The sequence below is a fragment of the Manis pentadactyla genome, chromosome 2 (genome assembly GCF_030020395.1).
Source record: "Manis pentadactyla isolate mManPen7 chromosome 2, mManPen7.hap1, whole genome shotgun sequence".
In the NCBI taxonomy this organism is placed as follows: Eukaryota; Metazoa; Chordata; class Mammalia; order Pholidota; family Manidae; genus Manis; species Manis pentadactyla.
The window spans coordinates 163,258,378-163,282,610 of record NC_080020.1 but is presented as its reverse complement, the minus strand read 5'-3'; the positions used below and the strand labels follow the sequence as shown (position 1 = coordinate 163,282,610).

The window sequence follows — 24,233 nt, the reverse complement described above, 5'->3', positions numbered from 1 at the left end:
CCGGCTCTTCGTACTAATCTGCGGGGTGGAGTTCCCATTGCCTGCTGGGAGGTGGCACGGAGGGCTCTGGGCGCATGCGCGGAGGCGCCCTGCCGGGCTGCCGGGCCCCGGCTGCGACCGCTCGGGGGACTTCGGGGATGCGTCCGGCGAGACCCCGGGGGACGTCTGAGGAGGAGGAATGTGGCGTGGAAATGATCGCCCTGAGGCGAGTCAAGGCTGTGAGTTGCAAGCCAGAGAATCCCGACTGGCAGACAGGAGACCTGGGTTATGGTCTGTTGTCTGCCGAGATTCGCTGAATGACCCGAGGCAAGTTGCTCTCCTGGTTCCCCACCAAGCGGTGAGAAAGTTTCTGGCCGGAATCCCCACACAGCCCCTGTCTGCTCGGTATCTTGGTGGATTGGGAATCTGTTGAGATACGAGCTTCACAGCGGCTAGCAGCCAGCCCTGTACCCCCCAGATTGTCCGTAGTTTTTGCCGCGGCGCCCCCCTAGGATGGCATTGCTTGAGGCGGAGGCCTGGGGCAGGCCTCCGGGTGGGTCCCCATGGGACTCCTTCCGTGGGGTGATGCGGAACCGCCCAGCAACAAGCCTGAATAAAAGATGATTGCCATACCTATGTACGCATTTGTGTTTAAGGTGTGGACCCGGTGTCTAGATTAAATACCCACTCAGAGTTTGAATTCCAACAAGCAGTTCGAAAATCATACCCCTTAATGTAGCTCCTCATCTAAAGTGACTGCATCATAAATACTTAATTTGAAAAGGATCCAACTTTATAGGAGGGTCGTTTCCTCAGGCACAACAGCTTTAAGGAACTTGCCTAATATTGGTGAGAGTGACTTCATTAACTTGGGGTATTTGAAAGTTTGACAGTTTTTGCTCTTTTCTTTCTCCAATACAAATAATAATTGTCCCTATTGAAGATGCCAGTGCTCCAGGCTTAGCTGAGGCACAAGCAGGTGTGTAAAGCTTATCATGCTTCTACGCTGCTTGATTGATTTCATACACAGTAACAGAAGAGCCTTCCTGAAATCGCTGTTAGCATTCCTCCCTGTCACCTTCCTCAGGTTGGCTGGTGTGTGAATGTTTGGTCATATGCTGTCATGGAGTTCAGGGAGGAGGGAAAGGAAAGGCAGGCCGATGCTGAGGCCCCAGAGGACATAGCAGGAGAGAGCTAGATCCTGAGGTACCAAGGGACACTGCCCTCCCCCATAAATTACAGTGAGCTAAATGCAACTCGAGAGACAGGAGGTATTCCTGTTCTTGGAGCTAGGAATCAGTGCATCCTACCCCTCAACAAAGACTCCAGCTTGTTACTGGCGGCCAGTTCTTAGACAATCCAGATCATATTCCCACAGTGGAGGACTGACATCATAGACCACCCACCTTCCTTAGTTACCCAAGTCTGTGAAGTACGGTTGTCAGTTATGTATGGTTGTCATCCATCTGTCCACTTCTGATCTGGATTTTTGTTGTGACTGGCATCCGTGATGTCCACTCCTCCCATGATGAGGTGTGAACCTGTCTAGTCTTGTTGTGTGCCACTCACTCGGGTGAAATGGGAGTGAACAAAAAACACAGACAGACAACACAGACAGACAGACAATGGCTGCAGCAGCCTCGATGTGGCGCAGCTCCTTTATTTTTATACTGCCTTTCTCGGACCTCAGCCAAATGCTATACTCATCTTTCCCTTCTCAGGGGGGACAGGCCAGAACATCTTGTTGATTTTCTTAGAATCTGCCCAGTAAGCAAGGGTGGTGTTTTTGCACGTCCCCAAGGTCTCCCTGTTTTCACTGTGAGGCGTCTTGGCTCGTTTTCAAGGACAAGATGTGTTGTTGTGGGCAGATAACTTCCAAGGACTGCACCAGTTGTTCTCAAGCTGGTGCTTCCCTATTCTGCGTTCAGACATGGGGGAAGACAAAGGCCGTCCCCTACAAGTCTTCCTAAGGTGGACTCATGAGATGACTTAGAGTTAGCCAAACTGGCTGAGCAGCTGCGACATGTACAATATTGATGATAGCAGAGGAAGGCAAGCATTGTGTTGAGTTTTGATATTCTGTTATGATAGGAACCAGATCACAGTGTTGTAAGTCTCCAGACCCAACCTGTGTCTCAGCACTGCAGCCAAGATCACCTACCAAGGTGCCATCCATTAGCCTCATCCCTTTAAGAAACTGCCCCAGATCCCAGTAACTTCATTGTCAGAAACAGACCCTTCCACATATGTAGGTGCTGCTGCCTTCTGGACACAGAACCCAGCCCTCAGACTCTATAGAATCCCCTTCTTTCCATCCAGTGGCACAGATGGTAAGAGGTAGGCATTTGGCTAAAGGAGCTTATTTATTCAGAATAAATTTAGAGTTCCTTAAAGATTTTTAAAGTCAGTTGTCTGAACAGAGGCATAACTGAATGATGAAACCAGCTTTCTTTTTTTAATTTTTTTCTTTCTTGTTTTTTTTACAGAGTTGAGACTTCAGAGACCTCAGAGACTTCTTTCCGTGCTTACAGAACCACCTCCCCTCCAACCCTGGTGATGGCCCACAGGGACTGTTTTCTTGCTCGTAGTCTGGATGCCTGCCAAGAAGGAAGGGGAAGGTAGAGCAGTCGGGTCTCTGGCTGTCCCCATAGCTTCTAACCTCAGACCTTATTAAACTACTTTCTGAGCCCAAGGACACAGCTCACTTGAATAAATGAGTTGAGTCATGAATGAGATATCTTGCTCTTTCCATAATGAGAAGGAATTAAGAGATGGACAGGTAAGCAAGCACTTCTAAAAACTGGGGAAAGAAGGTATTGGTTTGGGATATATCATTATTAGTATTAAGACAATATATCAAGAGAATAGGGAACTTTGGAAATGTTTAGGGAAAACCCTCATTATAATTATTTTTCTTCTCTTAGGAGAAGCTTTTATTCACCTCTGGGTCAATTGCCTTTCCTGGTAGCTTATTTTCTAAGTGGGTCATGGGATTCTGTTTTGGATTCACTTGAGTGAGAGGAAAATTTCAATGAGGAATTCCCCAAGAAGTTGGTAATCCATTGATTAGAGTTGTTTACCTTATTGGCTCTTTCTCTGTCAAGCACCCGCTTTGGCCTGATTATCCTTAGAACTTTTGGTTCAGTGTGGCATCTTTGAGCCTGGCAGCTAACCCTGCATTCCTTACCTGTCTCCCTACCTGGCCCAGACATGGTTTTAAATGGAGCCTGTGGGATTCAGTGGCCCAGACTAGTACGAAGCCTTTGCGGGCCCAAGAAGGTTTTCTTCACTGTACTAAGACGGTTGAACTGTTCAGTCTTGGGACACTGGAGGTGACTTAATAGGAGAGGGAGAAGAAGGATAGAATGTGTCCTGAGTACACAGACTCCTGCAGGGAGTTGTTTAGCACAATGAGTCACCAAATATTTTTGGAGACATAGTTTGTGCCTACTAGTGTGCTAACAGGTGTGGGAAATATAAAAGAAGCATAAGAGAAGATCCCTACACATGAAGCAGCCGAGGCTGATTGTGAAGTTAGGCTGTGCTGGAGGATGTGAAAACCCCAGGGTCACTCTGAAGGCGAAGTTGCAATGCACTTACACAGACAAAGTCACAGGATTTATTAGTAGCATATCCCAGAAATGGGGGTGGAAGGGCAGTCCTCCATCCCAGGTCATGAGCAAGCAGGAGATGGAGAGGAGAGTAACAAGCACCTATTACTTATGAGGTGGATGGGGTGGGGGTCACTGACTTTCCTCAGACTCAGCTCTAAGTGGTTATTTTAAAAGGTGCCCCAGAAGAAATCCTGCCATTTGCAACAACATGGATGGACCTAGAAGGTATTATGCTCAGTGAAATAAGCCAGGTGGAGAAAGACAATACCATATATGATTTCACTTGTATGTGGAATATAAATACAAAGCAAAATAGAATGAACAAAACAGCAGTAGACTCATAGACACCTAGAAGTGACTGGAGGTTACCAAGGGGGCGGTATTGTAGGTGGGTGGGGAGGGTGAGGGGGATAAAGAGATCCAGAATCTCAATCATAATATAAGTTGGTCATGCAGATAGTAATACAGCATGGAGAATATAGCCAATGATTCTGTACCATCTTCCTAGGTTGATGGATAGTAACTGCACTAGTGTGGGGGGGTGAGGATTTAATAATAAGGGTAACTGTTGAACCACTGTGATGTATATTTGAAACCAATAAAAGATTGTATATGAACAATACTGCAATAAAAAAAAAAAGGTGTCCCAGGAAAAGAAAAGTGGAAACTTGTGGCAGGAATCCTATGCTCAGGTCCTTATCTAAATGTCCAGTCTCTGTGAGCAGGGCTGTCACACTGCAAAATGCCCAGGCAGCAGTTCACAGAAGCTGTTTTCTCATCACGTGGGCCTTCTGGAGAGGAACTTGTATTGCCTGCAGAAGAGTCATAGGACTTAGGGAGAGACCATTGTAGCCCCCGTTGGTAAGGCAGGTGATGGAACTGATCTTGCAGGGACCAGAGGACACAGAAAAAGTGGAGGTGGGGTATGTTCTGGAGGAAAACTATGTGACCCAAATGATGGAGGCGGGGGCAGCAAGCCTATTCATCAGATTGAAGGGAGAAATGACAAGTGCTCAGGCATCATGAGGCCAGTTGCGGAGGAGTGTGTTCAGCTGTGGTGTGTTTAGGCAGCCATTCTTGCATCCTGGGCATGAAGAAATCAAAGCTGCGGTTAAGTAGTTATTCATTGAGAGATGTGTGGGAGGGATTTGGGAACAAGGAAGTCTAGGACTCCAGGACCTGACATAAGCAAGGATTATTTTATTAGTTGTTTTATTTTAATTGTTATTTTTCTGTCTGTATTTTGGAGCAAATAATACATTCACATAGTTCAAAATCCAAAAAGTACAGAAGATATACACATAGTAAAATAACTTCCTTCCACCCTTGTCCTGCAGCTACCCACCTTTCCTCCTAGAGGCAAAGTTACTACTTCATTGGGTATAATTCTGGAAATAGTCTGCAGAAACAAGCACATATGTTTCTAAAAACACAAACGGTAAAATAGTGTATATGCTCTACCTTTTGTTTTTCACACTTAATGTATCATGAAGATTGTTCCATATGGTTCCTAAAGCACCTTCTTATTTTTTATGGCTGTATATGTGTCATTGAGTAGGTGTGCTTTAATTTGATTAGTCCCTTAGTGGACTTCCGGAGGTTTGCCAGCCTTTTGCAGTTATAAACAGTGGTACCATGAATGATGCTGTAAAGCATGTCATTCAGCACATGGATGAGTATATCTGTTAGACAAATTCCTGAAAAGCAGTAGCAGGCCCAAAATGTACAGAGTATGTATGGTTTTGTCAGGTATTGTCAAGCTGTAGAGGTGGTAACAATTTACATTTCAGTGTGTTTTAACACCTGGGACTCTAGCCAGCACAGTATGCTATCACACTTTTTGGTCTTTGATAATATAAGTGAAAGACATTATTTCAGAGTAGTTTTATTTGACATTTCTCCTAAGTAGTTGAGCATTTTTTCATGTGTATAAGAATTATTTGTTTCCTTTTGTATAAATGGTCCATAACCATGCCCATTTTTCTACTGGGTTGTTTCTATTTTGTTCCCTTATTGAGTTGTAAGATTTTTGTTTAAACATGTTAGGAAAATTAGTCCTGTATTGGTGAAATTTGTGAAAAACTGGGTCAAGTGGTTTTTTAAAACTCTAATAGGCAAAAGGTTTGTCTAAGCAGAAGACCAAAAATGAGGAAACTGCCTCACTGAACTTAAGTTACTCAGAGCCCTGAGGCCTGTAGCAGAGCCAAGAAATCTGTATAAGATTTTTGTGATAACAGTAATTAAGCTTTTTGCAGTTTTTCTTAAGGCTAGATTAAACATAAGCTTTTCCTTACATTGTTCTTTGTAGTTGACTTCTTGGGAGTTCATGCATTTTCTGTGTGTAGTATTGGGAACAGGTGCAGCATTACAGCTGTTGTCTTTGGGGGACTGATGCATGCCCAAAAGGTTAACCCTGGCTTGTCGCACAGGTTGAAAACATGTGTGCTGGGCACTCTCCAACATCTAACAAGGACCACAGTGCTCTTCTGGCTTTCCGAGGGATTCCTGTACGTATCACCTACACCCCGATACCCCTGCCGATACAAGCTATTGTTGCATGCTGCCAGACACCAGGGACGAAGGGCGGCATAGACCCTACCCTCCAGGAGCTCATGCTTTGGGGTGGGAGGTGTGGGGCACAAATGTGCAATGACCTCTGTCTAATGAGGTAGTTGCTGCAGTGAAGTGGAAAACCAGAGGCACAGTGGCCTCAGTTGAGTTGTGCATTTTTGTTTACCATTCAAGGACAGCATGCACTGGTCCCCACATTGCCCAACTTCTACACCATAGTTGGAGTTTTCCATGTGCTTCTATTTAAGACTGGCTTTGATCAACCCCTCAAGGAAGACCAGATCCTCTGGCCTTCAGTTTCAAGGATATTCAATACAGTGGGTGGGACATGTTTGTGTGGATGAGGGATATAGATGCTGTCCTCACACTGAAGGTCAGCTGTCCTTGTAGATCTCAGAGTTGAAGAACAACGGCATCCTCCGTGCCCTGACTGCAGAAGCTAATGGATGGGAGCCAAATGGTAAGGTCCCCTCGGGCCCCTAAAGCTTGGGTGGCACCCAAGGTACAGCTCCCCATGGATCTACTTTCTAATCATTTGAATTTCTCTCACCATTTATCCTATAGAATTTTATAGATTTATCATACTTAAAGGAAGATTAGAATCCACACTGGATTAGAAGTCAAAAGACCTGAGTTCTAATCTAGCTCTACTAGCCCTGCTAGTAGTTTACTGTGTGCCTCTGAGCAAATCGTATAATCTCTGTGTCTACAGTGGAAATACTAATGCCTCCTTTATCCTCAAAGGGGTATTAAGATAGTGAAATACAACAGTCTATGTGAAAAAACTTTGGAAGGTATCCTATTATATCTGCTTTACATGGTTCTTTCCTATGCTGTATTTAAAGCTCACTCCACTTGCTTATTTTTTACACATAAAGTCACACTCACCAGTTCAGAAACACCAGTTCTGGAGTCATATATCTCTGATTTAAAGCCTGGTTCTCTCCCTCCCAGCTACATGACCTTGAGCAAGTTCCTTAACTTTTCTGTCACCCTCCTCATCTGTGAAGCAGGGATCATATGAGAACCAGTATAATGCAAATTCTATAAGGATTAGCTGAGTTAATGTAGAGTGGTCTGTGCACAGAATGTAAATCACAGTGCATACTCATTGGTATGTATTGTTATCTTTAAATTCTGCAGTCTGCAAATGTGATCTCCAAAAATATGGGGCTTCTTAAAAATATCCTAATGGAGAAAAGTTATTTGGAAGTCTGTGAATTTCTTTCAATGGAATTTTGTCTTTACTGTGTGATGACAAGCCTAACATTTATTAGAGGTGTTGCCTAAATGTCACAATACTTTATATTTCAGTGCACCTGGCATATATGTGCCAGATATTTTTAAGCCTCTTAAGCAATTACAGTTTTTTCAGAGTGCCCTCAGCTAATTTAAATTAATAGGCTGACTGGATCAGCAGTGCTCTTTACTATGTGAATAAGTAGAAGAAAGCCTAAAAAAGGAAGCAGTTGAGAGAGAAAAAAGACAACTAAACTAGTGTGCATTGCATTTATTATGCTGAAAATTAGTATTTTGCCTCTATTTTCTTTTATTAATCAAAACAAATTAGTATTTTTTGGCAAGATCATCTTCAGATACAGGAGTCGTCTACCCGATTCCAAGAAGAAAGGGAAGAGGTGCCCTTACGTGGTTTGAGAATTTGTCTCTAGTTTTTAGGTCTCAGATTACAATTGCTAGTTGAGACCTTACACTTTCTGTTGACTAACCTGCTGTCACAGCAAATTTCCTCACTTTTGCTGGTGACAGGTCTGCTCCTGGCTCATAACCTTTGGTCATGTTGTTTGTAGGTGAGGGTGTGTGGTGTCAAAGATTAGTCAAGCTGCTTGCAATAAGAACCTGAGGGGTGGAGAGTCCATAAGGCTGGGCAGGTGAGGAGGTGCAGGGAGGAGAGCCCCTTCAGTGCTATGAGCTGCTCCCCTCCTCTCTTCTTGCTCAGCTGCTTTGTCCCCCCTTTTGATATCCAAAGGTCCAGCGTGCTAGAAGTGAGTTTTATTTTCTTTGCCATCCAAGTACTCTGTATTCTGTTGCTGTCTAGCTTGGAAGCCCTGAGGCTCAGTGTCTGCTACCCCAGATGGGGGCTGGCAAGACTGAATTTCCTCGAAGCCCAGACATTCAGGACCGTGGGCCCATCTTACCAGTTACCACTGTCTGCTGCCCTGCCGGACCCAAGTCCTTGATGGTGTCAGTAGTACTAACAAACATGTACTGAGTACTTACCTTTGGGCCACATACTCCCCTAAGAAGCTAAAGAGTTACATCATCCGTAACAGTCCCATGAGTGATTGCAGATGGTTAAGTAACCTACCCAAAGAAAACAGCCAGGTAGGAATGATATATTCAAGGCCCTGTGGCTGTAGAGAGTGCTTGTAGCAACTATCCTCTTTGCTTCCCAGCAGCTTTCTCTTTTTCATTATCCATTAGTGTTTTGAGTTTGGAGCAGCATTTTATTTAATTTGCAAGTATAATTTCAAAACAGTTTATTGTCCTGCGATGTCCCCAGCCAAGATGGCAAAGCAGAAAGGAGCTGTCGTAAACCATTCTCACTGCAGAGGCTGCGGGGGCGGCCAGCACTTTTGGTATTGAACTGAAGGCTGTCCACCCTTCTGTTATTGGTTGATGCCTTCTATAGCAAATCAGAGAGGTCAGTGTGGGACACACCACTGGCAATTTGGGCTAGAGATGGACGGCTGTGGTTTGGGGAAAAAGGCTGTAGTGGCTGCAGAAGACCTGTCTTTCCCCTACTTTTTCCCCCTTGTATTCTGCTTTCCTTTATTCATCAGATATTTGTTGAACACCTCTTATGTCAGGTACGGTGCTAAGTTCTGGAGAACCCTGCCTTCATGGAGCCCCTGGCAAAGTAGGGAGACAGCTACAACACTGTGATAAGCACTGGGCATCAGGGTGTCTCAGAGGAATGGCTCCTTATCCAGACAAACAAGGTCAGAGAAGACATCAGGTGAGGGTGGTGTCAGAGTTACCTGGAGGAGGAGGAGCCCCAGAATGGAATAAGTCTGCAGGCGAGAGCACCCAGCGTGCTGCCTGCCAGCAGAGGGAGAGCAGCTGTGTGAAGGCGCCGAAGGTGGGAGGTGTAGGGGGCTTCAGGTGGCCCTGCCTGCCCAAGGGCAGAGCTAGAGAGGTCAGAAGGATCCAGCCTGTGAAGGTGCTCAGATGCTGTGCTGGAGAGTTTGGTTGTGAGAATTATGGAGAATCCCTGGAGGGTTTGAGCATGGGGGTAACATCAGTTCTGTCTTTTCAAAAGCTCACTGTAGAAGAGGGTATCTGAGGGCAACAACCCACGGCAGGCAGACAAGGGTGGGGGCTGCAACAGTGGTCCAGGCACACCTCCACCCCAGAGGGTCTCCTTTTCTCACTCTTGCAGTTGTGAGTACAGAGGTGCTCAGAGCCCAGGAAGAATGGGAAGCTGTGGACAACATCCAGCCAGAGACAGGTAACTTCAGGCATGACACTCTCTCCACGTAGCCTGGCTGCTGTTAAAGGCCCCGTCCGCTGTGTGGCTCATGTTTCTGTGACTTTGGGGTTTGGAGGCAGAATTCCCCAGTGTTCTCATGTTAGCTATGTGACATGGAATGAATTCTCTTTTCCAAAGCCAAAGATGATGACATTCTACCTCGGGGGGGAATAGAAATGAACACCGTGGGGAAAGGGCTGCCATCTACCCAGCCCTGAGAGAAGACAGGAAGGACCATGGTCAGTATCGGCTTCTTCTGGGCCATGAGGCTGGGCAGAAGCATGGAGGCAGGCAGCCAGGGTCCCATGTAAGGCTGAGCAGGTTACTTACTTGTACACACAAGTCCCTGGAGATGGGGGCTAAAGCCCTCTGCTGGAAGGGTCTGAGGGCTGGGTGAAAATTATCTCATGCCCCTAACTGAGAGTTTTGGATGGAGCTACAGGAGGGTAAAACTAGGACCCTGGCTAGCCTGAGCCCCACTTAGGCTCCTGGAGAGATGTAGCAGTGGACTGCATCAGCCATCACCTACATTGCTACCTGGTAAGTTAATCCCCTGTGAACTATCGCAAAGGATGGAGAGGGAGTCATTCATATCAGGGTGTAAGAAGGGGCAAAGTTGAAACTAGGAAAGGCTCCTAAGCAAACCTTAGCACACTCCTCCATAGACACCTACTCCAGGCAGTGACCTGCCCACACAGCTGGGAACTGCAGGTCTACCCCTTCTCACTGCAGAGGTTGGCCCAGCAAGCCTCCGAATGGCCTGGGCTTAAAAGGGAGAGGGCCCAGCAGGGAATGCCAGCCCCCTGGGAGAGGATTGATTATAGCTGCAGGTGTCTGGTGTTTGCAGCTGAAAGCCAGCCCTTGGCTCAGAGGTGACAACCAGGAGGCACTCAGTCAATGTTTGCGACAGTGTGACTACCATTACAAATGCTCGAGTGTCTTCCCTTTTGCTACAGGAAGCCAGGTCAACTCAGGTGAGCCTGGGCAGCTGATCTCCTTCAGTGAGGCCCTGCAGCATTTCCAGACTGTGGACCTCTCCTCCTTCAAGGTATGATGACAGCAGGGAAGTTTAGGTTCCCAAGCAAAGGCACCTTCTTCCCAGGAGCCACGTTTCTAGAGGACACTGGGCAAGCAAGATGGAAGCTTCCAGTTGAGGGCCCTATCTCACCTAAAAAATTGAGGAGCATGGATGGCTAAGGGCCCATACCTCATGCAAGGCCCCAGTGGCCTTTTTGAGACTGGGCCCTCAGCACTCCCGTGGTCCTGTCATACTGAGGTCCCTGTAGCTGCTCCTTCCTCTTCCCTCTTAGGGATGGGGAGGTCCGTAGTTCCTTAGGAGGCAAAGCATCCTGTCCAGAGAGCTGAGTAATTCCAGGCTATTGTAGGAAAATCTTCCATTTCCTCAAGTCACCAAAAGTTATTTGAAAATTTTGAAATATGTGGAGTTGGAAAAATAAGGGATATTGAGGGGAATAAAAGCTGGCAGGCTTTCTCAAGGATCGTATTATCTTGAGTGACCAAGAATAAATTTAGAGGAATGTGATTTCAGATTTTTAAACTAAAACCTGGCTCAAGAGAGAGAGAGGCTGAAAAGATAGGACTCAGGACCCAGAAGCTACCAAAATCAGAAAGTTCAAGGACCTGTAGCAGTGGCCCTGAGCAATGAAAAGTCAGCCTGGCCTGGTTTAGGAAGTGCTGGTTGTGTATGGACAGAAGGCCCCAGGCACCGCTCAGAGGTATCCAGCTCAAAAACAGTCCCCGCTCAACTCCCCTCCCCACCAGCTCTCTCATCCTGGAGGCCAAGAGGGCTGCTAGGTTTTATCATTTATGTCCTTGACAGAGAGAGACAGAGACAAGAGACATACAAAAGGAGCAGCAACCCTCCTGGGAAAACTGGCCTTGCTTTTGTTAGACCACATGGGCGGGGCCCCGCAGCCCAACATCTCTAGCCTCCTGGCAGTGGAATAGCTAGTTCTGGTACAGCCCAGAGGACCAAATGCGGACAACTGGCTAGTAATGCCTATAGGGACATGCCTTTCTACTTACAGAGAACTTGGAGATGGCCTCCAGAGATTGAACAGGTGCTTCCCCACTTCAGCTCCTTTCCACTGACCCAAAGACCAGTTAGTTGGGGGAAACTATTTCTTTCTGCAAGAACGGTATCTGTGCTGAGTCTGATGGTAAATTCATTAAGGCAAGTGAATCCATTACTCTGCCCATCGCCTGCAACTTCCTCCCCAGGAAAGAATCCAGCCAACTATTCGAAGGACTGGGCTTGCAGCCCTCCGGCACTGCCTCTTCGGGCCTCCAAAACTCCACCAGGGCCTCTGTGAAGAAAGGGACTTGGTCCTGACCATTGCTCAGTGTGAGTGCACGAGTGCTGCCACAAGGCAGGCTCCGTATGTATGTGGTCAGGCAGAGAGCACAGTTTGCCCAGTCTGTAGCTAAGGTTAAGCCAGGTGTCTTGTGTGTGCCATGCTGAGGGGCAAAAGCGTGGGAGAACAGGGTGTCTTGAGCACAGTGCAGATGCATCTTGGCTGAACCATTCTCTGAGGAGCACTCTGAACAGAGAGCATGGGTGTGTTTTGGGTCAGGTGGCCTGGATAACCAAGACCCAGTGCATGGCCGAGTCCTCCAGACCATCTACAAGAAGCTGACCGGCTCCAGATTTGACTGTGCCCTCCATGGAGACCACTGGGAGGATCTGGGCTTTCAGGGTAAGCAAGAAGAATGGTTCATCTTCTTTTCCTTGACCCCCCTTGATTCCAGGACTAGAGTGAGAGCCTAGATCATCTTCTTCTTGTCATGCCAGCTCCATGAGTCAGGGGATCTGGGGAAAACATTCCAGGAAGACGGTACAGCAAATGCAAAGGCCCTGAGGTAGAGCATGCTCACCCTGCTTGGGAAATAGCAAGGAGTGTGGCTGAAGTGGAGTGAGCAGAGAAAAGTTCACCTGCAGCCTTGCAGGCTATTGTAAAATACTTACTGTAAAGTGAGGTGGAAAGCACTGGAGTGATGTGATTTGGAATCTAGTTTCTTATTTTTCTTCTTTAAATATTGATGAAAAATTTTTTGTATTATTTTTTTGAGTGAAAAAAGTGGTTCAGCTGTTTTGGGGTTGTGCTACTCCTTTTTCATAGTTTTTGAGTGAAAAAAATGGTTTCACCTGTTTTTGGATTGTATTGCTCTTTTTTCCAAATTACATTCGTATAGAATATAACTAATTAATTAGGAGTCTGTTGGTATTGACAATGTGTTTTTGAGCCCCTTTATTGTCTCACATCTATAGTATAATTGTCTTAAATAATGCCTCTACATACTTTAAGGATCACATCATTGCTTTTATTTCAAGCATCAAAAATTTTAAAAACTGAAGAGAAGAAACATTCTGTTGTATTTACTCATATGTTTAATTTCTATTGTTCTTCCTTTCTGATATTCCAGTATTTCTTCTTTTATCATTTTCTGCTTTAAGAACTTCCTTTAGCCAGTTTCAAAGGTAGGTCTGCTGGTGATAAATTTTCTTAGTTTTCCTTCATCTGAGAATGTCTTGATTTCCTTTTCTTCCTGAAGGATACTTTCTCTGGATATAGAACTCCAGGTTGATAGTTCTTTTCTTTCCACACTTTAAAAATATGCTACACCCTTCAGGCCTCCATGACTTCTGATGGGAAGTCAGCTGTGGTTTGAGTTATTTCTCTCGGATAGGTAAGGGGTTGTTTTTCTCTCTGCTTTCAAGACCTTTTTAGTTTGTGGGAATTTACCTACAATGTGTCTTAGTGTGGATTTCTTTGGGCTTATGCTATCTGGGGTTTGCTCAGGATCCTGCATCTGTAGGTGTGTATCTTTTGCCAAGTTTGGTAAGTTTTCAGCCATTATTCCAGTACTTTTTTCAGCCCCACACTTCCTCCTCTCTGTGGGACTGATGACAAAGGCTAGACCTTGTGTTATTGTTACACAGGTCCCAGAGGCTCTGCTCATTTTGTTTGATCTCTGTTACAGCTCACTGATCTCCAAAGCTCTGCTCATTTTGGTTTTCTCTCTGTTGTTCAACAGATCAAATCTTTTCTGTTGTTCCAACTTCAAGTTCACTGATTCTTTCCTGTTTTCTCTGTTCTGCTGTCAAGCCCATCCAGTGGGTTTTTGATTTTAGTTATTAATCTTTAGTTCTAAATTTTCTATTTGGTTCTTTGTATCTGGCATTTCTTTACTGAGACTGATGTTCATCTTTTTCAGAGTGTGTTTGTAGTTGCTCATCAAAGGTGTTTCTATGGCAACTAGTAAGGTTTTCTGTCATTGCTGCAACAAATCACCACAAATTTAGTGGCTTAAAATAGCACAGACTTACTATCTTACAGGTCTGTGATTCAGAAGTCTGACATAGGTCTCTCTGGAGTAAGACTGGTGTGGTAGCCAGGCTGCATTCCTTGTCAGAGGTGCTAGGAAAGAATCCATTTCCTTCCCTTTCCCACTTTCTCCAGACCCCCCGCATTTCTCCTTCAAAGCTAGGAGCATAGCATCTCTCTGAGCCATGATTCTGTCCTCACATCTTTCTCTAGCTCTGTTTCTTCTGCCTCCCTCTTTCACTTCTCAAGTCTCTTCTAGTTATATTGGTCCCACCCATATAATCCAGGATAATCTCCCTGTTTATTAGCAACCTCAGTCCTACCTATAATCTCAATTCCCCCTTGCTATGCAACATAACATTTTCATAGGTTCTGGGGATTAGGACAAGAACACCTTTGGTGAGAGCATTATTTTGTCTACAACAGGTGCTTTTAAATCCCTTTCAAATTCTGTGTTATCTCAGTGTTGCTATTTACTGGTTGTCTTTTCTCATTCAAGCTGAGATTTTCCTAGTTCCTGGTGTAACAGATTTTTTATGATATCCTCAACATTTTGGATATTGCATAATGACACTCTAGGTCTTCTTTAAGTCATCTATTTTAGCAGGACTCCTCTGACACCAAGCCAGTGGCGTAAGGGGGATGTCACCTCGTTACTGCCAGGTTGGGGTGGACATCCTAGTGGCCCATCCTGGCCTCCACTGATACCACTGGCTGGGAAGGGCAAGCGTGCCTCATTACTGTTCCCTTCTCACCTCCACGGACATCATGGGAGGCAGATGCCTCCTTAGCACCAGGGAAGAATAAAAGTCCCAGTTCCCTGCTTCTCTGACACTGCCCTAGCAAAGCCAAGGGTCACCTCATTACAGTCAGGGAGGCGTGGAAGTTCAGGCTCCCCACGTGGCATATAATAAAGGTAAAATTCCTGAAGCTCACAGGAACAGGGGCTTCAGTAAGCATCACTCACTATTACCCTTGATTTCCCTGTGGTTTCTGTTGTAGGAGCAAATCCAGCCACAGACCTGAGAGGAGCAGGCTTCCTTGCCCTCCTGCATCTGCTGTACCTGGTGATGGACTCAAAGACCTTGCTGATGGCGCAGGAGATTTTCTGCCTGTCCCAACATCATATCCAGGTACGGCTTTGGTGGGAAGTCAGAAGAGAGGGCTGTGGAGCTAGGACATGGGCACAGAGCTGTCCTGAGCAGCCAGGAGGGCCTCGCAGATAGTATCTTTAGTTGCTGAAGGTTCTCAGAACACCTGAGGCAAACCAGGAATGGGCTTCCCCTGTCAGCCTGACCTGCGCTGGAACCTGAGCTCCACCACTCATTAGCGTGTGTCTCAGGCAAGTGCCTCAGCTCCTAAGAGCCTTGCTTTTCTCATCTGTGGAATGGAAATCATGGAAACTTCAGCTGCATGGTTGGGAAAATGAAGTGAGCTAATGTACAAAAGCACTGGGCACATCTGTGACGTTAGTGCTGCACCTCACCTTGCACAGGATAGGTAGGTTGTGACCCTGAAGGAGGAGAGTTAGCCTTATGTGCCCCAGAGGAGGATGTCTGCCCCCAAGGGTCAGGTGACACAGACTTATGGACAGGCCAGAAGTGGCTTCTGTAGCCCTCAATTTCTGCCCAGGCCTGCTCTCTGGGGTTGGGTCTGATGGTTTCCTGGGCAGTAAAATGTGGTAATACCCAGCATTTTAGAAAACAGATTGGACCTGTTTCCTGCCATTTGTCTATTTCAGATCCATAGGACCTGGAATTCATTCATTAACAAATATTTATTCAGCATTTCCTGTGCTAGGTAGTGTTCTTGGGGCTTGGAATACCTCAGTGAACAAAGCAAAGATACCTCTAGCACAGAAGACAAGACAGTAAGCATGACAGATAAATCAAGTATAGAGTATGTTAGAAGGTGGTAAGTGCTGAGGGAAAAGAACAAGTAGGGGAAGGTTAGGAGAATGTGGGAGGAGCTCCCAGGACTTTATGGGACGGTCAGGGTGGCTCTCGTGAGAGGGTGAGACTTAAACCAGGCCTTGAAGGAGTGAGGATGTTGGTAAATAAATCTGGGGGAAGAGTGTTCCACACAGGGGGAGCAGGTAGAGCAAAGGTCCTGAGGAAGGAGTGTGTCTGGCACAGAAGGAACAGCAAGGATGCCAGCTGGAGCAGAAGGAACACAGGAGGGTGTTACTAAAGGAGGTCATGGGGATGACAGGGACCAGAGGGCATAGGACCTGTTGGCTGTGTAAGGACTTCTGATTTACTCTGAGTAAAATGAGGGTTTTCAGCAGCCTGGAGTACTTGATCCAACCTAACATTTTAAAATGGATCCTACCAGCTGCTAGGCTGACAATAGTCTATAGCAAGAGCTTTTTTTATAATCAAGTTAGAGATGATAGTGGTTTGGACCAAGGTATTTGCAGAGGAGGTAGTGTGAAGGGATCAGATTCTGAATGTAGAATCTCAAACATACGGGTTTAAGAGAGTAGAGCCAGCATATTTTTCTGACGGAGTGGGTGTGGGTGTACAGAAAAAAGGAGTCAATGTTGATTTTTAGCCTGAGCAACTGGAAAGATAAGAGTGGCCATCAACCAAAATGAAAAAGAAAGAGCAAGTTCAGGGGGTTCAGTTGGCCATGTGCAGTCTGACTGCGGTTATGCCATGGCCCTCCCCATGCCTCACATTGGCGCACGCAGTGTCAGCACGGCTTACTGCTTACTGGTGAGGTTAACCTTGATCCTGTGCTTAAGTTGATGCCTACCAGGTTTCTCCCCTGTAAAATTACTACTTTTCCTTTGTATTTGGTAACTATCTCAGGGAAGACTCTTTGAGACCTTGTAAGTATCCTGTTTCTCCTCGAACTCTTTTCTAATGGTGATTTTCTGTTAACCTCATTCCTCCTACATTTATTAATTGGAATTCTTCTGTTAGAAACAATTTCCTGTGCTCATCTGTTTATTTACTAAGTTACTTTTTATATCAGTATGGACTCATGGATATTTATTTTATTCTGTGGGTTATCACCCAAGACTATCACTATTACGTTGCTCAAACTGTTCCAGCTTTGGCCATTTTAGTTCTTTCAGGTAAGCACCTGCCTGTTCAACATGCCCGATCCTTTTCTTAGCACTTTTTTACTTTCTAGACACCAAAGGATGTTCTAGCTTCATCTTGTATTTTCCCTGTATGATTCCAGCCTAGGAAGCAACCACTTCTCCAAGGAGCTCTTATTCCTTTAATTGGAGAATGATATTTAGAAACCAAGATATGAGCACCGAGTGTTTTTGCTGCTATTAAGATCTCACTGCTTCTAGGCCACAGTGGAAAGAGCACAGAATATGTATGTGTCACTGGTTGACTCCTGACTCTGATAGGAGACATCTTCAGTGGGGCACCGGCCAGCCCCAGCCAGGGAGAGGAGCCTGAGAATGAATGGCTGAAGTTCAGACCTGCCACGTGTAATCAGGTCATTTTATCTTAGAGGGCAGAAGTCAGTCAAGCAGGCTGAGTTGCCAGAACAGACTGTCACAGTGACAGTGTTATTGGCCGTGTTACCTCATTCTCACCACCTCTTTGCCCTTTGTCTTGTGAGAAAATAATCCCAACCCTGTAGAGTTATTCTGAGTGGGAGACAAACACGTGTCATTCAGTGAATGTTAGTTATCAAAGTAACTGCTGATTTCCGTGAGTAAGAATACATTTTATACATTTTATATGTAATAATACATACATACATAAATACAGCTTAGGTTTTTAAAATCAGTTGAATACATATGTGTATGTGCATGTGTGCATGCTCACACTCACACACACACACACACTCATATACTCATATTAATAAGGTAGATATTTTTGAATCTAAAACTTCTTGAATATACAGCAAATAATCATACAGTTCCTGCCAGGTGGGCAGTTTTTCATTGCTAACATTTCCTGGAAACCTCTGTATCTTTTTGGGAGAAATACCCATTAAATCTTAAAACCTCACCCATGCCTGTCTGTTCCAGGAAACTCTGGAGGAGGCAAGAGTGGGACTTAGGTTCTGGTCTTGAGACATGTCATGACACCCATGTTGAGAATGTGGACATATTCCGTGGTCTTCATGATGCGGGGAGGCATGTCCGGGTCAAGTGTGAGAACTGTCCAGTTAGCTTGTGAACGGGTGCGGCCTCTGGCCACACACTTGGTCCTAACAGCCTCCCAGAGGTTGAGCAGTGCTTCAGCAATCACTGGTGCAGCCCCTCATCTTAGAGGTGGGGACCTGGAGATCCAGGGAAGGGAAGTGGCCTGCCCAAGTCCCACAGCTAATGAGTATTTCCCATAAATCACCTTTGACCTCAGTGTCTCCCTTGTGATTTAGGAAGGCTCTTTTTTAGGACTTTGCTGCAGAAGTATGAAAGCCAAGGTAGAGGGTTATTGCCACCTCGGATGCCCTCATTTGGTTCCAAGGAGGGGCTTGAATAAGGGGTGGGAGCCAGCCCAGGCAGCTCTCTGAGGAAGAGGAGCTCAGGCGGAGGAAAGACAGAGAGAGGAAGGAGTGGGTACTTGGTCATCACAGACCCAGACTGACTGCCTGACCAATCTGCTTCTCATCCCTTCGCCCACCAGCCTTTGTGGAATTTACTGGGATTTATATTTACTACACAGTATGCATATCAGAAAATAAGAAGGAACACCAACTTAATATGATAAAATAAGAGGGCTAATATAGGCATCAGGAAACTACACGCTAGTTCCATCTGCACTGTTATCATTTAGCTATGCTATTAGGCAAGTCACTTAACATCTCTGGGTTTGCTTTTCTATGAAATAAGGGGTTCAGCCTAATAATTTGGAAGTCCCTTCCAGCTTTATTTTATAATTCCGTGAACTAAAAGTAATTCCAAGGTTTTAAAGTAAAACTTGCCCTTAAGCCCTCATGAATCTTGAAAACATACACGTTTTCATGTGCCAGATCAGAGTAACAGTTGGGGGCCCAGCCCTGCCAGCAGCCAGTTGTGTTCTAGAGGAGAAAACTGAAGTTTCAGGTACCCCTGGCACATCCTACTGAAGGGGAATTGGCCAGAAACTACAAGTATTGGGGGCTCACAGTGTAGAAGCACCTGGGCTGCACTGTCCTGATTAGGAGGAGTGCAGGGCATAGACACTCCGAGGTGCAGGGCACCTTGGGCTACATGCTGGTGGGCAAGGAAGCACCTTATTGTTTGTTTGTATACAATTTGTATAGCCTTCTATGCACCTTCCATCCATTAGTTCCCTCCATCAACATGACGAGCATGCAAAGAGGTAGAGCAGAGATGTTCTATGAATCTCCATTTTCTAGCAAAAGAATGTGAGGATCAGAGAGGTAAAGGCTTCTGGGCAAAGCTGGGTAGATAGTAAGTGGCGAAGCCAGGCCCGAGACCCACATCTCCTGGCAGCTAGCCTAGCAGTGGGCTCCTTACAATGGCAGTTCTCAGCCAGCAACACACTCCAGAGTCACCTGGGTGGATGCAGACGCCCAGGCCCACCCCGAACTACTGAACTGGAATCTCAGGGGTGGGGCCATGTCAGCAGCAGCCACAAAAAAGATGATGCTGGCTTCCTACTCAGTATTCAAAGGTGTTTGAACACAAACATGAGGCATAAAGAGAAGTGAAATTTTAAATGGGAACCCAGAAGTGGCCAGGTCTGATTTCCTCTGCTGTCTTTTAGCCAGCTGCCTGAACACAGCCTTGTGGTATATTTTACTCAAAGCAACACTTCTCAGGCCCAAGCGGACTGTGGAAAGAAACGAGGCATTCAGATCTCAATTCCAGCTTTTCACTGCTTTTTAATAAGTGGGTTTTACAAGAATGTTCCTGAGAATGAATGAACACCAGGTTTAGACCCTCTGTTAATTATGTTGCTACCATATTCTTGGTCCCATATTTATTTTTAAACTGAAAAAAAAAGGAAGGGGCAATATTATACAAGTAAATATGATAATGAAGTAAGCAGTGCTTGAAGGTATAAATACACTGCTGCTGACCTCAGCTACCCATCTTGAGGCAAGGCTGATACCTAGGAACATTTGTGAACAGCTACTGAGGCTGGTGTTGTGCTTAGTATTTCCTATAGGTGATCTAAATTACTCCTCAGAGCAACTCTGTGGAGCAGGTTGTGGGATAATAGAAAATGTAAACTCTAGATGACAAAACCTATCTCATAGAGTTTTGTAAAGATGAGTGACTTCACTCCACCCAGCATGGCACTTGTGCTGGGGTCTGCAGGACCAACCCCAGGTTCAGTGATTCACTGGGAGGATGTAGTCATACTCACAGCTATGATTGATTAAAAGCAAAATTAGGAAAAGGACAAGAATCCACAGGAGACCAGGAGCAAGCCCCCATGAGTCCTCTCCCAGGGGAGTCACACAGGATCACTTAATTCCTCCAGCATTGAATGGTGCAACACGAAAGGTTGCCAGCCAGAGGAACTCATTAGACATGCGGTACTCAAGGTTTTTACTAGGGACTGATCATGCAGACACTGTCTGTCTAGCACACACCAAAATTCCAGAATCACAGAGGGAGAGCAGGTGTTCGGTATAAACCATATTGTTTGCACAAACAGTTTAGGCACAGTGAGTCATCTGAAGGGATTGGTGGGAACCCTCTCAACATCCAGGTTCCCATATACTAGCCATGGGCTAACCTTTAAGCAGCACCTTCCAAGAGTAGCAGTCTCAGGCCTGCTGTGTTGACTCTTTTCTGCACAGCCCTCAAAATTTACTTCCTTTTTGATTTTGAGAGATGGAAAGCCGAGTCTCATAAAGTTGGGGTGGCCTTCCTAAGGACACACAGCAGGTGGCCAGGCCAAGATCTGGAATCCAGGTGTCAGAAAAGACCCTGAGAAAAATCTCTGTGGAGCCAAAAGGCCCTGTGCAATTCAGTGCTGTCAAATAGAACTTTTCTGCGATAACAAAATATTCTCTATCTGCACTGTCCAATATCGTAGCTGCTAAGCACATGTGGCCCATATGGCTAGTAGGACTGAGTTTTTAGTTTTACTCAACTTTTAATTAATTGAAAAGTAAATTGTTCCATGTGGCTAATAGCTACCATGCTACCATACAGCACAATTGTACATCAGAATGTAATGGATTTTCTTCTCAGAGGCAGATGGGATAAATAGACTTTGGTTCTTGTTCTAAACTAAGGAATGCACTGATCTGTGTGCGCCTCTGAATGGATATCCTCGTGTATGTGCAACATCGGAAACTACCATGTAATATTTGTAAATTCCCTGGGAAAACCCCCTTTTCGTTTGCTTGGCTTTTTGTTAGTAAAGAATAGGAAGGAACTTGTCCTTCCAAAAATAAAGCATTAAAGCAGAGCCCACAGGAGATTCTGAGGCCCGTCCTAGTGAAGCACCTTTGGACCCCATGCTGCCTCCTCTCAGGAGTTTGACCTGCACAGCAAGTTCTCAGGTCTGTGTGTTTCTGACAGATGGGGTGTGCCAGTAAGTCAGTGCTTTATACCTGCTTGTACCTTCTCTGTCTGCGTTGGATGAAGTGTTTATGAGCAAATACCCAGATGCCTAGAGAAGGGGACATTTTAAGAACCTATATAGAATTAGATAACTGAGCCTCACCCCTCGTGTTCTTAATCCCAGGGATGATGAGGTCCATGGGTGGCCCACAGGGGGTCTGGAGATGACCAAGGAAAGCTAATGGGTCGATATGTTGTTGAAGAGGCTGGAGAACTAGCACGGACTATGCAGACCAGCTTTACAGTGAATTAACCTTAGTTGGAATCCTGGTTCTAATGCCTTAGGAAATTTATTGAAGCCCACTGAGCCTATCTCCTCATCTGTAAGGTGGATGGAAAATTATTGTGAAAATTAAGTGTAAGCATCAATATTAGCTGCTGCCTCTGGGTTATGATTGCTGTTCCTGCCAGAGGGCCACGCTAGGTTATGACAGGAAACAGAAGGCAAGAGCATGGGTTGCTACTAACCTGGGATCCCCTTTGTTCCAGCAATTCCCCTTCTGTTTGATGTCTGTGAACATTACCCGTATCGCAATCCAGGCCTTAAGGGAGGAGTGTCTCTCCAGGTGAGTCCCTCACTGCTTCCCACCCCAGCCGGCTGACAGGGACCAGCCACGCCTGGTCCCCTCCCACTGCTGCCTCATTCTCATTGTCCCTGGCTCTCTTCCTTACCTGCTGGCTGCTGGGGAACACTGCCTGACAAAGTCCCTGTGGGCTAGTCTCCTGGCCCATCTCTCCTCCTAACCCTGACCTCCGATGTGAAGGCTGCCTGGGGAGTGGCTCCCCTGGGGAAAGAGGGCAGACAGCCCCCAGGTTGGCTTCTGTTCAGTGCTGAGCAGATTGCCTCACTGTCCTGCAGGGAGTGTAATCGTCAGCAAAAGGTGATCCCCGTGGTGAACCACTTCTATGCTGCCACTTTCCTCCACCTTGCCCATGTCTGGAGGACGCAGCAGAAAACCATCTCAGACTCAGGCTTTGTCCTCAAAGGTAAGCTCTTCTGGGGAGACCTGGCTCCTGAACTCCAGGTTCAGGGACCCCAGGATGGTGGCTGATTGGGGCTGTAGTTCCCTCCCCCAAGCCCCCATTCACACCTTCTCAAGTTCAGCTTCCCGAAGTGTCCACTGGCCCACCCTCTGGAACCTGCAAGCCCTCCTTCTCTGCTATCACTCTCCTCCTTTTCTGTCCTTACACCTGTGCTGACCATATTTTCTGAATCAAAAGCTGGGCCCAACAGTGGGACTGACTACTCAGAAGCTGAGACTGTCCTGGCCTGGGTATCACGTGTGGTGCCTGTGCTGTATCTCGTTTCTCGGTCTTCACCTCTGGTGATCTCTCCATCTTGGAGGACTCCTTCACCCACCCCTGTCGGATCTGGGTTCAGGGTGCTCCCGAGAGTGCAAGGTCCTGAGTGTGGTGCAGTTCGAAGCCCCCTCCAGGCTTTTCTTTCCCACTACTCTCTGTTCCAGACTTGGAGGCGTTGGCCAAGAAGAGCCCGAGGCGGCTGCTCAAGACTCTGGATACCTACTTGGCCAGAGCGTCAAAGGGACAAGCCTCCTTGTTGGGAGCACAGAAGTGCTCCGGGCCACAAGACCCTCACTCCAAAGATCTCACCTTCACAGGCGTGTGTGACTTACCATCACACTCACCCAAAGGCACACGGCTAATCTGACCAACCCCAGAGGTTCACCATATGGAAAGACTTAAGGCTGGGCCACACGGGCTCTCGGAGGGCAAATGGCGAACCATGTGAGGAGTACTCTGGCTGGGCCGGGCCCCGTCCTGTCTCAGCAGAAGGGGTGTAGGAAGGTCCTCGGCCTGGCTGGCAAAGCCAAGGACCCTCACCCACATGAGACATTAAGCACACCTAGACTGCCCCACTCCCCACAGACCTCCACAGCCATACTCTGAGTGGGGAGTCAGTTCACAGAGTCGGGTCCCAGGTAATCTCAAGGAGAGGGGAGGGAGGGATCATGAGGTGGGAGAGCCCCACCTGCATGTCCCATGTGTCCCCACAGTGAAGGCTAGTCCAGGCAGAGGTGCCAGAATTCTGGCTTTGAGCAGCAGGGTGGTAAGGCCCCTGGGTGCCCACAGGACAGGGACTGGATAGGGACCCTGTAGTCAGAATTTGAAGGGAGAAGCAGTAATGGCAGCCAGTGGGGCAACATGAACCAACAAGCTTCAGCAGGGCCACCTTCCAGGAGCAGGGACCCTGGGGGCAAAGTCCTACCCACTCTTCCCAACCCTCCTCCCGCTGCTGATGCAGAGCCAGGCGTGCCTCTGTTGCTGCCCATCCTAACCGCCCTCCAGCTGGGCTGCCCCCCATCCCCTGGAGACCCATCAAGGATGGTTTTTGGCCTGGTTGAGGGAAAGAGGAAAACCACACAACAGCAATTTTTGAATAAAGAACTGTTCCAGGTTAAGGGTCCCAAGTGTTTTTCTCCAAGACAAGCCTTGCACCTTCCTGGAGCCAGGCAGTGAAGGCACTGGTTATGAACGCCAGGAGAGAAGGTTCCTCTGCTCTGGCTAAATGCTTGCTGAGTCACATGACGTCCATCTTGCACTTACAGACCCAGAAACTCCTTGCACACTTGAGCCAGTGGGTGAGGTGGCCCTGGCTCTTCACAGTGACTCATATGAGGCATGCACACTGGGGTTTTCCTAACCTTTGCTTCTGGGGAGGCTAGCCCTCTCGCCCCCATCTCCCCAGACCGGGGAATACTGAGCTG

At 46.6% G+C, this 24,233-nt stretch overlaps 1 protein-coding gene across 11 annotated transcripts; it reads left to right on the top strand.

Annotated features, from left to right (window-relative positions):
- Positions 1-40: 40 nt before the first annotated feature.
- Positions 41-23,927, top strand: ELMOD3 (ELMO domain containing 3). 11 transcript variants are annotated; one of them, XM_057497046.1, is made up of 12 exons: positions 197-218; positions 2,466-2,758; positions 6,023-6,100; positions 6,555-6,624; positions 9,565-9,633; positions 10,611-10,702; positions 11,896-12,019; positions 12,249-12,371; positions 15,003-15,133; positions 21,997-22,073; positions 22,367-22,494; positions 22,974-23,927. In XM_057497046.1, the coding sequence occupies exons 2-12, from the start codon at positions 2,705-2,707 to the stop codon at positions 23,174-23,176; spliced, it is 1,149 nt and encodes a 382-aa protein (XP_057353029.1). In that variant the 5' UTR covers positions 197-218; positions 2,466-2,704; the 3' UTR covers positions 23,177-23,927. The 11 variants fall into 11 exon arrangements, with proteins under 11 accessions (XP_036786935.2, XP_036786938.2, XP_036786930.2 ...); XM_036931039.2 differs by lacking the exon at positions 197-218 and adding an exon at positions 1,476-1,552; XM_057497048.1 differs by lacking the exon at positions 197-218 and adding an exon at positions 1,477-1,552 and having other exon boundaries at positions 2,466-2,592; positions 6,024-6,100.
- The last annotated feature ends 306 nt before the right edge of the window (positions 23,928-24,233 follow it).